Source organism: Halichoeres trimaculatus, unplaced genomic scaffold (genome assembly GCF_033239565.1).
Source record: "Halichoeres trimaculatus isolate MK-OKI-2021-1 unplaced genomic scaffold, fHalTri1.1 fHalTri1_scaffold_6, whole genome shotgun sequence".
In the NCBI taxonomy this organism is placed as follows: Eukaryota; Metazoa; Chordata; class Actinopteri; order Labriformes; family Labridae; genus Halichoeres; species Halichoeres trimaculatus.
In genome coordinates this window covers 35,967,394-35,985,419 of record NW_027437184.1, presented here as the reverse complement: position 1 = coordinate 35,985,419, position 18,026 = coordinate 35,967,394, and the positions used below count along the sequence as shown (strand labels likewise).

General features: G+C 42.5%; 1 protein-coding gene across 20 annotated transcripts in view; it reads left to right on the top strand.

Annotated features, from left to right (window-relative positions):
* dlg2 (discs, large homolog 2 (Drosophila)) overlaps window positions 1-18,026 on the top strand; it is a 240,764-nt gene that overhangs the window by 127,162 nt on the left and 95,576 nt on the right. Inside the window, exon 1 of one of the 20 annotated variants that reach the window (XM_074671443.1) lies at window positions 14,571-14,759. The exons of 18 other annotated variants lie outside the window; for them this stretch is intronic. In XM_074671443.1, coding sequence (XP_074527544.1) covers window positions 14,676-14,759 — 84 coding nt within the window. In that variant the 5' untranslated portion in view covers window positions 14,571-14,675. Of the gene's footprint in view, window positions 1-14,570; window positions 14,760-18,026 lie in introns of those variants that run through there. One more of the 20 variants, XM_074671446.1, reaches the window with a different exon arrangement.

Sequence of the window (18,026 nt, the reverse complement as noted above, 5' to 3'; positions counted from 1 at the left end):
CCTTCTGTTCAGTTAAATTTTTGTTTTATTCCACCTTTTCCACCTTTAACCTATGTATTGCAGTGGCACTAGTTTTATTCCTGTAGTGTTATGTTTTTATTCCAGCATTACTTCAGTATGCCAGTGGCATCAAGATTTTATTCTAGCATCATTTAGACTAGTACCAGTATAACTTCTGTATACAGTCATTATCAAGGCTTACGTCTAATAGCATTATGACTTTTTCCATAATTTCTTTATTTCAGTGGCATAATGACTTTATTCCAGTTTATCTTCTGTATTCAAGTGACGTTAGGACCTAATTTCAGAAGTACTGTGACTTTTTTGTCTGTATAAATTCTCTATTCCAGTAGTATTACAATCTTATTCCAGCATAACTTCTGTATTCTATTAGCATTACGACTTTATTCCAGTATCATTAGGTCTTTTATCCAGTATAATTACAACTTTATTCCTTTAAAACTATGTCTTATATTTCCATATAACTCTCATACGTGTACTGGTGCTTATTACCAGCCTGTTCTGTAGTCATTTCTTTGTGAGTGTGCTTTGGTGCAGAGAGAGACCTGAGCTCTAATATGAGTCCTGAGAAGGCAGGATGGAGGCAGGACCACAGAATCCTGGCTCAGCTTATTTATTCCTCTCAGCCTTGGGACTTTTGAATGAAAAATTGCTTTAATACAGCTGCTGTAATTGTAAAGGCAGCAGCAGGGTAAGAGTTATGGTTTGTCTATGGGCAGAGTAAGAGCCCCCCCCTCACTGGGCAAATCAAACAGCACACATTGGCGTGTGACTCAGGAGGACAGTATTGATCTGTCCTGCTACAGCGTTAATCGATCACCTACCTCTTTCCATGGAAATATCTGCTTGTTTAAACACACACATTTTTTGGCAGCAATTACTTCTGTGTCTGTGCGGGAGGGGGAGGACTGTGAGCGGTAAACAGCAGTTTAATGACCGCTGCAGCAGCAGGAGCTGGGCACTGCTGGCTCCCGGTATCAGAGGAGGTTCAACAGTGAACTTTCGTAGAACAAACTCGATGGTTTACGACCACCCTTCCTGTGTCGATATGCCTTCACAGGATTTGTATTCACTCAGTGGGAGGCTCTGACTCAGACCAGCTTATCAAGGCACTGTCAGCAACAAATGAGCAGCAGCAGCCCAACAGTCTGACTGAGGGGTGGTTTAGAGAGGGGGGATTCTGCTCTCTCCTGTCTTAAACATGTGTATGAACTCACAGTGCGAGATGTTTATATTAAATGTGTTCAGATTTTCAAACAGTATGTTTTAAGCTTTTCTGCTCTCTTCATTTCTCTGAAAGTACACCGAGAGCTTCACATTCCTTCAGTTTGTACATTTTTGCTGATTCTGATCCTGAAACTGAGCACTTGCAAAGCTCTGCACCAAAACACTGTCTGAGAGGGACAAGACTGAAGAGAGAGCGTTTTTCTTAAACTAAATAATCACCTAAAGGTTACATGGAAATTTTCTGCCATCATAGAAAAAAAGCATAAATATTCATGTCGTCTCCACAGCAGCACTCACCAAAAAACCTTAATTGGGTGGAAGAAGCTCTGCAGACTTCAGGTCGTAAAACTCACTCTTAAAAACATCACTCCAGCTGTAGATCAGCTGCTATCAAAGAGTCTCACATTTAGGAGGCTTTGAAAAATCCTGCTTCAGCCTGGTGTCTAACTATCTGTCCTTTAAGGAAAAATGGAAGCTTAAGTCTAAAAATATTATTATTATTATTTTTTTTTTCAATCAAACCTTTAAAAATGAAAATACATTTCCTGACCTGTGGGTCTTTGCTGATGCTCTCCCTGCCTTGGCTTTCCATGTATGGGCTTGTGGAAGAGCAGGAAACCTCCAGAGCAAAGCTAATCTGCTAGTGCATGTAAATATTTCACAACTAAGATTAACTACTCAGCAGTCTGTATGCTCCTTTTGGATTGGGAGGGTTTCTAATTTACTGACACATGTTTGCGTCCTGGTCTGTCACAGTCTGGTTAGTGTCCACTGATAATGCAGTCATGAGCATTGAGTGACAGTTGTGTGTTTAAATTCTTCTCTGGGTACACGCTGGAATTCTCTGCTTAAAACCTGTGTCCACCTAATATCTGTTCACTTGCTGATCTCTTCTGTCCATTCACTGGTGTTTTACAAACCGGGGAGCCCTTCACCATCCGTATTAGTGCTGATATTTGGTTTAAAATTGTGTTTCTTGGTGGTTAACTCCTCCACATCAGTTGACAAACCAATATACTCCACAGTGCTTATGCACCCAAGTTGCACATGCATCTGGTGTTGTTGATAAACAAATAATCCTTCTATAGTTTGAAAAGGAGAAAATCATCAAACTGTGTTAACTCAGTTTGTAATGTATAACGTTACGGCTGGAACACATTACAGGATTCTTCAGACCTTCACAGATCAAGAGACCACTCGCTAACCCATTCTTCAGCAGAGCTTCACATTCTTCACGCTCAGTATTTCAAATCTTGCGTTGTACAAGGTGACTTCGGTGTAAACAAACATGGGGGACTAACAGAAAGAAGCAATGATGGTTGTTTTCAGCCTCCTACTTTCCCAAAAAGAGAAAAACCCACATAAAGAAAAATGCTGGAAATGTGAGCTGTATGCATTTCAGCCATACACTGTATAGAATATGTCAATGTCAATGTCAATGTCAGTTTTATTTATATAGCCCATTTTATAGGACAAGCCAGACAAAGTGCTTTACATGAGAAAAATATGAAAGAGTAAAAAGCTACAAGTAAGACGGCATTAAAAGAGAAACATACAATAACAACAGTAAAAGAGAAGCGTACACAAGTAAAATCAAGTGACTAACTTAACCAAAAGCTAGAGTAAACAGGTAGGTTTTAAGGTGGGCTTTGAAACAGGTGAGGCTAGTTGCAGAACGCACAGACTGAAGCAGGGTATTCCACAGTGTGGGAGCAGCAACTGCGAATCCCCGATCCCTTCTGCTTTTAAGCTGGGTTCTCGGCACATCTAAGACCATCTGGTCAGCAGACCTCAAAGATCTGGCAGGTCGGTGCACCTTAATGTGGTCTGATTTTGGGGCCAGCCCGTACAAAGACTTAAAAGCAATATGGAGGTAGTCTCCGCAACGTCACCCATCTGTTCCTGAAACCGTGAAATGAAGCCAGTCCACAGCCGCAGCCGCATTTGATTTGACACCGGCTTTGAGCTTCCTTTTGAACCAGGGCACCTGTTTGTCATATGAGCTGAGCTGTGTCTCTGATTGGACAACCAAATAATCATATCTTCTAAATTGCTATGTTAGAAAAAGTGGCAGTGTGTGCCAATAGCGAAATCAGGGTTTTAGACCCAAGCTGTTTTTAGAACCAGGTTGTAATTATGTTTTTTATTGTTGTGAAAGTCAGTTTTTATGGTTGGGTGTGTACATGGTTTCAGGTCTTTCTTCAGCCAGCATCAAGCGGATTCTCGATTTACTGCAACTTTTAGCACTTCCATATAGGCTTCATTTTTCTTAACATGTTGTTGCCTGTAATTACAGAGCAAATTGGAGGTGAGTATAAACTGTGACAAGTATCACAGGTAGCTTGGAGAGCAGCTTCCTTCCTCTCTGTCTTCCTTTTCCATCGGTCAGCTGAGTCAGCTCGCATCTTGATTGGCTTTCAAATCATACATTACACACTTTGCTCGGCTCCTCATGGAGCACCCCACACACTACAGGATTTTTATTTCCAAATATTAAACATGTTCATTATTTACCATTTCTCAATCTGTGGCCTTCTGGGCGGCTTTGCTGGCTTTTATCGTAAGAGGCAGATCAGGACAAAAATCAGCCCTATTATCCTGTAGCCTGTACCGCCTTGTGTTACTTCCAGCCAGCACTCATCTGAGCAGAGCTAATGTAGCCTCACTCTTCATTGTATTGATAGACTCTCAAGTTTGAACAGACCACTGCAGAATAACTGCTGCATGTTGGTTTGAATGAACATTAGCACAAACAACTTAGCCCCTGTGTTTTAGCTAGGGCTGTATCTCTCTCCTTGTTTAGCTTTCTGCTGCTCTTTTGTCCTTTTTCTGTCTGACAGTTAGGCTCCAGTGTCCACCATCACTACAAAATTAATCCAGGAAATTATTTTCAGCAGAGAAAAAGTCAGATCACTCAGAAAGTCTTCAGAGAGTCTTTAAACTCTGACAAATTAAAACTTCAGGGACTGTTAGTGTTAGATTGGTTCAGTTGTACAGATTGTCATCTTTACCACTTTATAACCCACTGAAGTCAACAGAGGACAACCAGTGTTTACATTACATTACTCATTAGGCTAATGGTGTTAAACTGCCTGATCCATCTGACACCTGCAGTTCAAGAAAAGCTGCTGAAGCTTTCAGATGTTTCACTGGGTCTTCTTCATCCCCTGAACGGAGAGTTCAAGCTCTAACAGGTCAAACACTGAGTCATTCATCATCATCCTCACTTGATGTCTGCCTTCCTTTTCATTATGGAGTTCAGCCAGGCCTTTGAGCCCTGCTAATGCACCTGTAAGCCTGCTGGTGGTTAATACACTCTCTAGCTTTAGTAATGAACACTTGTGGTCCTTGACCCTTGGTGCTCATGATGCATTAGCTTGAATGGAGGTAGAGATGATGCCCTGAGCATCAATGATCTCTCCTCAAAGCCTGTTCACAAGGAGTTTCCATCACACTCATAGGCTGAACAACATACCGCCCTTAAAATTAGCCCACAGACCAATCCATCTGAGAGACGTGGTGTTTAGACTTTTTTTGCAGATGAGTAAATCTCTGTGAGCATGAATTCTAGTTGATGAAAACTCTGAGTGGAGAAAAGTCAGATGAATGGAACAGCTCCTGTGAGGTTGTCTTGATAGAGCCTGAAAGGGAGCAGCACTTAGCAGACGGAGCTGAAATGGAAAGCCATTAAAGAGGAGCTGCTGTTAGTCCATCCAGAGTGCTGCTGAGGCTTCTCACACCATCAGATGGAGCCTGAAACAGGACCTGGACCAGGATCTTTTGGGACATGCTGGGTGTGTGCTTCCTGTTTATTTACTCAGTTTCACAACAATAGTGGTGTGGTTTACTGTGATGTCTGTTCAGGAAATATAAAGCCTGAGGATAACCCTCAGTGAATTATTAACGTCTGATTCCATATGGGAAAGATAAAGATGCACCGTCAGAAGTCTTCAGGATGTGGTCTTTCACGAAGAACATCTACACGTAGTTTCCCTGAACCAGCTTCAAAGACAGGGGCTCTTTGTAGTTCCTGGAACTACTTTATGGAACTAAATGGTTCCTGTGGCATAATGTTGCCTGCATTTCCACCAAGACCTGAAGTCCTGTTAACATTGTGCAAATCAGACCAGTGACTTACGGAGAAAAAATAAAAGTAACTGCACTTAACCATCAGGGCAGTGGGGGGCAGCACTGCAGTTAGCCTGTAGCATGGAGGATATGCATCCTGTGCTGGTTTTAATCAGGCTTTAATTTACTGCTGATGGATTTGTTGACACCTGAAAGGAGACGAGCGGTCGTGACAAAGCAGTTTAAAAAGGTCTGAACAAGGCTCTTACAAACAGCTGTGACCAGCAAAACGCTGGTCAGTCTTTGCCATCTAAAGCTGGAAGACAGCAGAGACTGACTGGTGTTTTAACTAAAAGAGTGACCCTGTTCACTGATGACTCTGTCTTCAGATAATCATTTATTACTTATCTGTACATACAGCATATTAAATTAAACTCGATCTCCACCAGCACATTCAGATGAAGGTCTCCAGTTTACTGGGTCACTCTTTAAACTGGAACACCGGGAGCTGACAGAGACACATCCACACTGTCAGGCTCAAATAAGATGGTACTAAACCAAGACCATCACAGCTGGGGGTCATCTTATTGTGGATGGAGGGAGGAGGAAATAAAAACACTGTGGCTGCTCCACCAATCAGAAATGTTCAGCTTGCCCCGTCCCCTAAAGTTCCTAGAAATCTGGAGAAGGCTGTTCAAGGGGTAAATTTATTTCCCCAGAACTTTACTTAGACTTTTTTAAAAGCAGCTCATGTTTCATTGTTTTTCAAAAATGTGATGAAAAGTATAACTTTAAGTTGTTCTGGTTAAGTGTGTGTGTGTGTGTGTGTGTGTGTGTGTGTGTGCGGTGTGTGTGTGTGTGTGTGTGTGTGTGTGTGTGTGTGTGTGTGTGTGTGTGTGTGTGTGTGTGTGTGTTTGTGTGTGTGTGTGTGTGTGCGTGCGTGCGTGCGTGCGTGCGTGCGTGCGTGCGTGCGTGTGTGTGTGTGTGTGTGTGTGTGTGTGTGTCTTTAGCAGTTATTGATCTATGTTTGTGTGTATAGATAGTTTAATGTCTGCTGGCCTTTGGCTCCTCGTTCTGGAAGTCCAGGTCAACAGCCCGGTTCAATACATCAATCTGTGTGTGTGGTTCAGTGAGTGAGATGTGTGTCGTATGAAGGTGAAAGGTTTACTGGCTGCTCTGGATTGTTTTTGTTTTGTTTTTGGACAGACTTAATAGCATTTATGTCACACACTTACACATCACATTCACATGCATCTGTATTCTCACCTACATGTTGCATCCATAGACTGTAAAAATAAAAAAGGGCAACATTTGAAGTGAGGTCACCACAAAAACGTCTCCCCCTGGTGGCTGGCTGCAGTATGGGTAAAAAAAAACTGTCTTCTCATCATTCCAAATGGCTTGTGGTCAAACTTACAATATTAATACACCTGGTAGACATGTTTGACACATCTGTATGCTGTTGGGATATGAAGATATTATTGAGCCTTGTATTTAAGTCCACTTTTTTCTGACAAGTTTCTTTTTCATTAAAGGGGATATATCATGCTTGTTTCTCCTTTTCACTATACCAGACTAGGATGCCTGTAAAGCATTTCTGCCCTCAGTACAAGTCATTTAGTTCCCTCATTTCCAAACAATAGTGTTCTCAATATCCTCATTTTAGGCCATTCTGAAGATCTCGTTGAAACGCTCCATTTCGAGAATGACCTCCAGTAACCTCGCAACGTCACAGCCCTTTGTGCTCTGATTGGTCAGTTCTATCAGAGGGGCGGAGGGGGTAGAGCCAGGGGGCGGTTTTTGCAGCATGGCAGTATTTACAAAATCGCCACATTGAATGGAGCAGACCGAGCGAGTTTGCTGTTTGCCAAAACTTCACCGTAAGGCATTGATAGCACTAATAAAATGGCAGAGCGTAGGATACGTCCTTTTGTATTGGACCCTGAGTCAGACCCGGACGGTTCTGCAGCTCAGGAGGAAGAAAATCCACCTGGACACAGATCATCTCAGGACGCTTCAGTGTGGTGAGTCAAACCGGTACTGTAACATGTATAGTTTATACGTTTATACTCGGCTCTTGGTGGGTGTATCCCTCGGTGGCGGTTGTGTGACTAACTGACATCACAGAGGAGGAGCTGCTTTATCAGATTACTCCAATAAAAAGAAAGGATCCTTGTGTCGTAACGATGGTCGAAATCTCGTGGCCAAATGGCAATGACCTATTTTCAGAGGCATCAAATCTCGTTCTAGGATATCAGAAAAAATACAATATTTCATTTTTTGAAAATTCAGGGGGTGAAAGGTCTTGTTTTCAAATGCATTATATTATATGTAAGTATTAAACCAGGGATCAGCATGATATGTCCCCTATGGAGTCTGTGGTTGCATCTGACGTAGCTATGTCCTCTTGCCCTCTTCTGGACGTGTCGGTACTAAACAGATTTTGTCAACAAATCCCACACAGTAAACTCTTATCTTGGTATCCATCCATGTTTATTTCCTGTTGTAAAGTGGAGTGTAGTAAAACACAGGACTGATAAAACCTTTTATTAAAGGCTTAAAGAAATGTAAATAAGTGTAACAGAACAGCAGCCTGTCTTAATGAGCTCCGGGTATGCTCCCTGGGATCATTGACCTCTTCTGCCTTTTTGTTTGTTGAATGCAAATGCAGCCAGTGTCCTCCTCCACAAGGCCAAGGATGGCTCGACGGGATCAACCTTATCCCCGCTGAGTCCTCCTCCCCACCATACAGACCTTTCTTTAAACACACCTACTCACACACACACACACACACACACACACACACACACACACACACACACACACACACACACACACACACACACACACACACACACACACACACACACACACACACACACACACACACACCTGGCAGAAAGCCCTGTTTCCTCCTGCTCACCAAGACAACCTGAGTGCAGCCCTGGGGATGTCAGGACCCTTTAGTCCAGATGGCCAAGGCCTCCTCCAGCCTGGCCTGACAGCCAATCACTGCCATCCACAGTCAGGGAGGATGAAGCGCCCAAACTAAACAACCTTAACACACAGAGCTCCAAGAGGCAGACAAAGATAGACAGACGAGAACCAACAAGTTAATTTCTTTATTAGCAGCTCACATGAGAGAGGACAAAAAGGTTCCTTCTTCAAACGATGCGAGCACACATGAAATCAGAAGATAAAGCAGAGGAGTTGTTTGGAAGAGATGGAGTTAAATACTTGAATGATGACATGCAGAGGTTCTTTTTATCTTACTCATAAAAAAACACCAATCTGCTGATTAAAATGGTTTTTGAGACTTTATTTATAATCATGAGAAAATGATCCACTAAATGTCAAATTTAACAACCTTACTGCAACAGATCAACCCCTCTACTGTGAACACAAGCTCCTGATCGAAGTCCACCATTTAGAGCTAAAGAAAGGGTGATCGCTCAGGAAAGGAACTCACTAAAATCCTGCCTCAACGTGACTCCCCAAGTCCTCGAGTCAGAATATATGCTGCAGATATGCTGGGCCAGAGTGAAGAACCAACTACGTCAGGGGCTGAGGGCGGGGCTACAGCCATTCTCAAAAAGGAAAGCTGCTGAGCGAGTCACACCTTATTATTTTATTTATAGACTAAAGCCTGATTTCATTTACCTTATTTACATGATGGGGTGTCATTTTTGCCTCATGGTCATACATTCACTTTTCTCCTCTGCTCTCTCTATCGCACACGGCAGAGATCCAACATGATGTGTTCACAGATACACAAACATGTGTGCACACTAGGCCTGTCACGATAACAAATTTTGCTAGACGATAATTTTCCAAAATATTTTTGCCGATAAACAATATTATTGTTAATATTATTTTGAATTTTTTTCATTTTTTTTCATTGATGTAATTATGATAAATGGGATAATTAAGTGAGTACATCATATCAAAAGCAAGAAGCTTTAATTTCTTAAGAGTATTTAACTGTAATTAAAAGGTCAGGATCTTTTAAATAAAATAAATTAAACAAAAAATATAATAAATTTAACAAACAAGAAAGATAAAAAAAATACAATGAAAATGAAATGGACTCTCTTTTAGAAAAAAATACATGTCAATGAAAATAGTTAATACTAATCAAAAACAATAAAACATAGACCCTGTCTCTAAAGAAAAAATGAAACTCCAAAAAGAAAGAAAAAAACAACAATAAAAACTATAGCCTAAATAAAAGGGAGTTTATACAGTTTCTGAATTGTTTGTAACATGTACTTTTTTCCAGTGGATCCATACTGTCTGTCAAACATTTTGAACATTTTTGGCTTTCAACCGTATTGAAGGGCTGCATTTCTTTGGCAATGTAGCTGTCTTTGAGCGCCACCATTTGGCGCTTTTATTTCTATTTACTTTGCAGACCAAAAGCCTCAGTAAGAGCGGATTGTCAAAGAACAAGGCTCTGCATCACCTTCCCTTTTTCTTCTTCTTCGTCGCCACTATTTTCAAACAAATGCGACATATCAGCTCGTTGGTGTTCATGAGCTCACACTTTGTTCATTCTGATAAAAAACAAAATATTCCCACACTGGGACTGTGGCAGGCGGCTTAAGGACCGTATCTTTCATGCCATCACTCATATTAGCGTGTGTTTCCTCCTTACCCCTCAGGACGCTCGCTTCAGTTCTCTCCGTGTGTACGCGCGAGCAGCCCCGTCTTCACCCCAAAGATCGCATTTTTGACAGATGCTCACTCTGCTATAAGTCCGCTAAATCCGCTAAATCTGCTAAATCCGCTAAATCCGCTATAGAACCTGTGCACCCCGATGTTAGGAAAGATAGACGTAGTGAGCCATCTTCTCATTCAGCCTCTTTGGTCGAAAGAGAGGAGGACATGCATGAACAAACATGCATGCACGTGTCAGTTTATCGAGGCTGGCAAACTTACCGAGGACGTTTTAAATTATGGTTCGGTTAATTGATTTATTTATCATCGTGACAGGCCTAGTGCACACACACGAGTATACTCTGTGTAGCAGACTGACACTTAGAAATAATATAAAAAATAAACAAATCTCTGCCTCTTTGTAAGCGCTCCCATCATCAACTTTGTTGCTGTCCTCAACCTCAAATGTCAGCAGCCGCCCAGAACCTTCCCCCCAGAATGGCCCAATGATGTGCCTCCAGCTTGGTTCCTTGCTGATGGAAAACCAAACCAGTTCGTAGGAAGAGCTTGATTAGAAACTACTAAGCAATAGGGATGGGTTATCAAATGTTTCAGTTTCAGTTGTGATGGGAGCACATAGTAAGACCCCCCAGCAGGAAGAATCTAAAGTGGTTCTCCTTCACGCCTCACAGGTCCTTCTAGCTAAGCTTCCTCTTTCCTACTCTCAAAATTCATTCATCAAATTAACTAAAGACTGAAATCACCCCTCATTATAAGTATCGTTTGTCTCAACCTCCAGGTGTTGCCTTAATAACCCGTTTTTCCACCTCAGCTGACAGTGGGCGACATGTTGTGAACAGTTACAGCAAAAAGAAAAAGAAAGTAATCAGCCTCTCCCCTGTGATTTTTTTTAGGAATTACCTTTAAGACATTTAGTGCGAAGCTGTGACGAGTGCAGAGCGAATGATGTCAGCAGCCTGTCTACTTCCCCTCAGCACGGTGTGACTGAAGAGAGCCATGTTTGTTCTGTGAGATGGAGTCAGACGAGGAGAGGATTAGAGCCGACGAAGCTTTGGTCAGCAAACAGAAATAAATCCTGACTTTTGTCAGAGCACTTCTTTTCTTTTACTGGCCTAACCTAAAAAAAATGATTTCAGTGGCCCTGATATTCTTCATTATAAATCTCTTTACAAACTAATTCACCATAAGGGACGTTTCAGCAGCAGAAGCCGTGTTTAACTGCATTTTTTTAGACAATTAACGTTTTTTAAAACTCTGAATTCAGACTGTAAGCAGAATAAAAATGCCTTCTTCTTCTCTGGTCGGTTTTCAGGAATGATTCTTCACTGTGGACTCAAGTTCTGCTGAACTCTGACAGGGTCACAACATTTACAGAGCAACCGGTGTTAAGGAGTAATGAGTGACCGGGCTAACTGGAGCCGAACATGTCAGTGGTTGCCATGGTTGTGACAGCTTAGCATTGAACCATTTTACATTTTACTGCACATCCGTGTGAGCATGTGACAGATGAAACTCTTGACTCTTGAGAGGAAATTTAACCTGTGAGTGAACGAATGAGTAACCCCTTCACCTTCCCTCTCAAAATCCCCCAAAACGCCTGTGAGGCTTACCCACATCAAATTGGATGCTGTTTTTTTAACACTTTGGAGTTCATACAAAAGCTTGGTCTCTGAAAAGGTAACACTCTGAAATTTTAACCTCAGCAGTCAGACTTAAACTGAAGTTTGAGTGCTGAAGTAAGAACACAGAAATGGAACATTTTTGTCCTTGTCTGTTTTTTTTTTAATGTGGCAGCACGCTGAAGGACGGCAGTAAGAAGTTGAAACTAAAATAAGAGTATTCGAGTGTCTGATCACTCCGTGTCACACTTGGAGATATTATTGGCTCTGGAGAGACCATAAATTGACCCAGTTGGTCAAATGAGGTTTCACACAAAAGCACTACAGTGTTGCCAGTCAGTAGGTTTACACGTAGCTTCAGAAGTCAGACTAGTAAGAGGCATGTATACAGCTTAGTCAGATGGAGAACAGACTAAAGATAGTGTAATTGACACACCTAGACAATGCAATTGTTGTTTGACCATGGTTAGACTCAGCAGGACTCAGCAGGAAATTTCTAATCAGCCAATCACATAGCAGCAACTTGATGGATTTAGGCATGTAGACACCGTCAAGGGGCTGCACGGTGGTGCAACGGTTAGCGCTGCAGCCTCACAGCAAGAAGGTCACCGGTTCAATTCCCCACCTCGGCCGGTGGGTCTTTCTGTGTGGAGTTTGCATGTTCTCCCTGTGCATGCGTGGGTTCTCTCCGGGTACTCCGGCTTCCTCCCACAGTCCAAAAAACATGCTTACCAGGTTAATTGGTCACACCAAATTGTCCCTAGGTGTGAGTGTGTGCGTGCATGGTTGTCTGTCTATGTGTCAGCCCTGCGATTGACTGGCGACCAGTCCAGGGTGTACCCTGCCTCACGCCCAATGATTGCTGGGATAGGCTCCAGCCACCCGCGACCCTAAACAGGATAAGCGGTACAGAAAATGGATGGATGGATGGACACCGTCAAGACTATCTGCAGCAGTTCAAACCGAGCATCAGAATAGGGAAGAAAGGTGATTTAAGTGACTTTGAATGTGACATTTGGATGGTCCGGTCAGAATTTGGCGTCAACAACATGAAAGCATGGATCCATCCTGCCTTGTATCAGCGGTTCAGTCTGGTGCTGGTGTATTGGTGTGGGGATATTTTCTTGGCTCACTTTGGGCCCCTTAGTACCAACTGTGCCTGGTTATAAGTCCACAGCCTACCTGAGTATTGTTGCTGACCATGTCCATCCCTTAATAACTACAGTGTACCCATCTTCTGATGGCTACTTCCAGCAGGATAACGCTGAATGTCATAAAGCTGGAATCATCTTAGACTGGTTTTTTAAACATGACAATGAGTTCCCTCAAATGTCCTCCACAGTCCCCAGATCTCAATCCAATAGAGCACCTTTGGGATGTGGTGGAAGGGGAGATTCTCATCATGGATGTTCAGCCAATGAATCTGCAGCAACAGTGTGATGCTATCATGTCAATATGGACCAAACTCTCTGGGGAATCTTCCCAGCTCCTTGTTGATTCTATGCCACCAAGGATTAAGGCAGTTGTGAAGGCAAAAGGGGGTCCAACCCGGTACTAGCAAGGTGTAGGTTGCTGTATTCAAATGGGCAGGCCACTGGATTTCATGTTTACAGTAAAACCACAGTTCATTATCAAACAATTAACTTTGATGATATATAAATTCATTATTCTGATAGATTTGGAGCAGTTCCCTGTCTGGACATAGTTTTCTGGATCCATTATTATTGACCCAGGTCTCTGACTCAGGGGTCTATGTGCTCGTCTTTGGTTTGGGAGGGTTTTCAGGTTTATGTGACTTGTGTGTTTTCACCAGGAAAAATCTCTCTCCTCTGAATATATGTCCTCTTGCTGTGATATCCTCCATCTTCTCACTGATTTCACGTGAACCTTGTAGTCGTTTATATTTGTAAAGAGTTTTTGGTCAAAAAAAGTGTTTTTCTTGTGGTTAACCAACCGTAGCTTTACAAACCACTGTACTCTGCAGTTATTCTGTTGCTACAATGCTTTTCTGTCTGTAAGTGTTCACACTCAGTAAAGTGGTCTGTAGGAGCTGTAGTTATCTCCTCTGTAGGGTGTTGTCTATTATAGCCTTTCACTGTGGCTGCTGAGAGCTGTGTCATACGATGCAGGACAGGAAGAGCCAGGCTGACGGGCAAACAGCCTCCTCCTCCTCCTCCTCCTCCTCCTCCTCCTCCTCCTCCCCGGTGGTTTATCATTGTTCAGCTGCTGTCGTCTTTCCCGGCAATTAGCCCACAGCCAGGCTGAGAGGAGCAGCACACATGTTCGCTGCTGGAGCACAGATTGTGGTCTGGTCTTTGCCATGTTTATTCTTTACAGTACCTGATCGATTGGAGCAGTAAACTGTGGACAGCCTTGTTTACAGAGGTAATGCATGGTGCAGCAGTTTTTCACATCACCCTTTGAGGGCTGTGATATCAGCAGCTGGTGCATTCATTTTAAAGCGTCTTTAACTCCTGATACTGTCAGTTTGCCTTCCTTCTCTCTGGGTCGTCATTTGTCATATTTCCTCACCTGAAGCCTCAGACCCACTGTTTATGAGGAGATGCAGTTGCGTTGGGCTGCTGCAGAGTTGCATCAATGTAAAATCTTTAAAGGATTACAGAAAGTGTGAGAACAAAATGTTGACGTTTCACTGAGATTTCCTGTTTGCTTCTCACTGGCTGAGAGGGAAAGTGTCTGCCTGCGTAGGTATAGTGAAAGCAAAGCGTCATCCTCCTCCCCCCACCACCACCCCCCTCCTCTGGAAACCTCTCAGCAGGTTTCAATTGGTGCTTGAGAATCTGTTTCCACGTGGAAAGCAGTCGTCCCTCCTCCCTCTCCATCCTCTCTTCCCCTCTGTCCCCTCTCCCTGTGCTTTTAACTAAGCCCTTACTCTCCCTCCCTCAGCACCATCCTGTCCTTCCTCCCTCCCTCTTTCTCTCTTTTTGCTCTCGTCTGTGCGCTACAGTCACTGATAAGGAGCCCTGTGTCCAGATGGGAAGCGTGTAGAGCTGCTGGGGTTGTGACCACACACCAGAGAGAATTATTATTCCACCTGTCGCTATGTTTGCCTCTATTTGGTACGCCAAGAAGCTAGGAAGACGACTGGTGCAGAACAGCCGAAAGGCTAAGATGCTGAAGGACAAGGTGAGTGAAGCACTCAGCATGCTTTCCTGACAGGGTTTGGGATCCTAAAAATGAAAACTAACCTCACACATGGTCATTAGTGACATGGTTTTGTGGAGCTAGGATGCTCCATGGAGGAGAAACGTGCAGGAAGAAGTGCTCCTTCAGTGGACCTGTTGATTGAAAGAGTCTCTGTGATGTGGCTCCAGAATATGATTCACTTCAGACTGAGAAACAACAGACTCTGAGTCTGCTGCCAGAGAGGACACATCTTGTATTTTGTTCCTGTTTATGTTCAGGAGGTTTCTCTGTCACATCTCTCTGAGAAACAGGATGTTTAATGTTCCTCTGCTCCGTTCCTTTACTCGTTTATCACCTGACAGGAGCAGGCACAGTGCCTGGAGGATACAACCACTGATGTTTCTGAAAACAGGAATGTGTAAATTTAATAACCTTTGCGTTTAGAGGCGGGGCCCAAGGCTTCTGGTGATGGTCAGCTCGGTAAAACAAACTTAAGATATTCTGATGACTGCCCTAGGCACTCCTTTCAGCACCACAGGAAAGCCAAATCCAAGTCCTGACTCATGTGTGGTGATGAATACGGGCTGAGATCTGTGCCACTAAAAACTGAATTTGAAAAGCATGATTTCTGAAATCCAATTAAATTTTTTAGAAATTTATTTTCTCTGAAATTGTTTTTAATCTACTGGGAAATCCATTGCTCTATATACCTTAAATTAAAAAATACAATATCAGTGAAAGCTCCTTTACAGTCTGTGTCTGTACTCCTCACCTGAGCAGAGCGAGCTGAGATATTAACATTTCCATGATGTCTGAAGACCAGGGACTGAATCATCTGGTTTGCCTGAAATAGGGGTGGGTATCAAAAACTGGTTCCTGTTAAGAATCAATAAGAAATGGTTCAATTCATCGGCATTATTGGGCTTTACACTTCACTTTCCCCTTGTGGATTCTTTACTTCACGCCAGAGCAGCCAGACCTTACGTAGACCATTCTTCCGCAGCTATCTTAGCTTCAGTTTCCCAAGGAAACTCTGATCCAGGATTTTCTGCCTGAAGTTTTACCAAAGAACTTAACTCACAAAGAAATGTACCTTACTCTCTCCCACCATATTCATATTTAATACATTCAACATGCTATACATCTCCTACTGGACCAAAATTATATTGAAAAATAGCACCAGCAATAGCATATATCAGTATAACTTTGGTTTTACAACAGAATTTCATCTTTCATCACAGAAACATATCATAGTTAGTCTTTGTGAGAAATACTGTAAAAGTCCAAGTGGCAATATACAAACAGGCAAGATAGGAGAAAAGATACGTGCAGGCTCATGGCTGACTTAAGCATAACTATAACTCAAATCCTTGCTATAAACACTTTGAGACACTAGATGGCCTACTTCAGTCAATGACATATGACAAAACAGTACATCAACGTCACATGCCGTGCAAGTTTTACTTATTTGAATTTATTCATGCCCAGAGGTATCCAAGTCCAGTAACATCATGTATTTATTTACTTATAATCAAAGAAATGTTGTTAATGCAGAAAACCTAAAAAGCCACTTTTTGTAAGGAGAAAATTCAAAGGAGGAACTGATAAGAGCATCATTAAATACTTAGATCAATAAGCAGAATCAATAAAGACATTGGTATGAATAAAGTCTTAGCAATATCCATCCCTAGCCTGAACCTTTAATTTTTGCAGATATAAAGAGAATTTCTGTGAATCTGTGCTGGATTACTCTTCCTCACAGAGGAAGCTAGTGTTATAGTTGTTCTCCACTGAAGTGAAATTGAATTTTGTATTTTTGAATTTAAGGAATACAAAGGGTTGAATCTCCAAGGATGTTTACAACAGTTTCAGAGCAAATCAATTCAGTTTGAATACATTAAATTCAATTTCAGATCATGCTATTCAAATTCAGTTTCTAGAGGCACAAATCTCAGTCCATAGATTAAAGGAGACATATCAAGGTGATCCGTGATTTAATACTTACATATAAAATAATAAAGTTGAAAACAAGACCTTTCACCCCCTGAATATTCAAAAAATGAGATAATGTATTTTTTTCTGATATCCTAGAGCAAGATTCGATGCCTCTGAAAATAGGTCATTGCCAGTTGGCCGCTAGATTTCGACCATCGTGACGACACGAGGATCCTTTCTTTTAATTGGAGTAATCCGATAAAGCAGCTCCTCCTCTGTGATGTCAGTTAGTCACACAACCGCCACCGAGGGATACACCCACCAAGAGCCGAGTATAACTGAGGTAATTACATAGTGACGAACTGACGGTAGAGGCCATCTTTAGACTACACTTTCAGCATGATGGATAAAACATACAGAGAAAAGTGAAGGAGCAGGATGGAGCCCTGTTATAGAAATAGTTTATTGGTGAAGTCTGCCTATATTTCCACGTATAAACTATACATGTTACAGTAGCGGTTTGACTCACCACACTGAAGAGTCCTGAGATGATCTGTGTCCAGGTGGATTTTCTTCCTCCTGAGCTGCAGAACCGTATTGACTCGGGGTCCAATACAAAAGGACGTATCCTACACTCTGCCATTTTATTAGTGCTATCAATGCCTTACGGTGAAGTTTTGGCAAACAGCAAACTCGCTCGGTCTGCTCCATTCAATGTAGCGATTTTGTAAATACTGCCATGCTGCAAAAACCGCCCCCTGGCTCTACCCCCTCCGCCCCTCTGATAGAACTGACCAATCAGAGCACAAAGGGCTGTGACGTTGCGAGGTTACTGGAGGTCATCCTCCAAATGGAGCGTTTCAACGAGATCTTCAGAATGGCCTAAACTGAGGATATTAAGAACGCTATTGTGGGGCAATGAAGGAACTAAATGACTTGTACTGAGGGCAGAAATGCTTTACAGGCATCCTAGTCTGGCATAGTGAAAAGGAGAAACAAGCATGATATGTCCCCTTTAAAGCCTGGCTGTGTGGTACGTCATGAAGCAGCTTTGTCAGCGGGGGAATGGTGAACAATAAAAAGGAGTTACAGGGTGCACTCACAGGAGGCCCTCTGCTCAGTGTCATGAGAGTGAGGCACACACACAGACAGAGAGGGAGGGTCATTGTTTGCCAGTGTTTCTACAAATGTAGAGTTATGAAGCTGTCTGAGGGCTCAGTGCCGATTGATGACTTGGTCACCCACTGTGGATTCACCCACACTCCTTTGATTGGTATTCTTCTCTCTGCTGGTCAGGAGTCACTGTTTTTGCCATCTTCTTCTAAAGGCTGT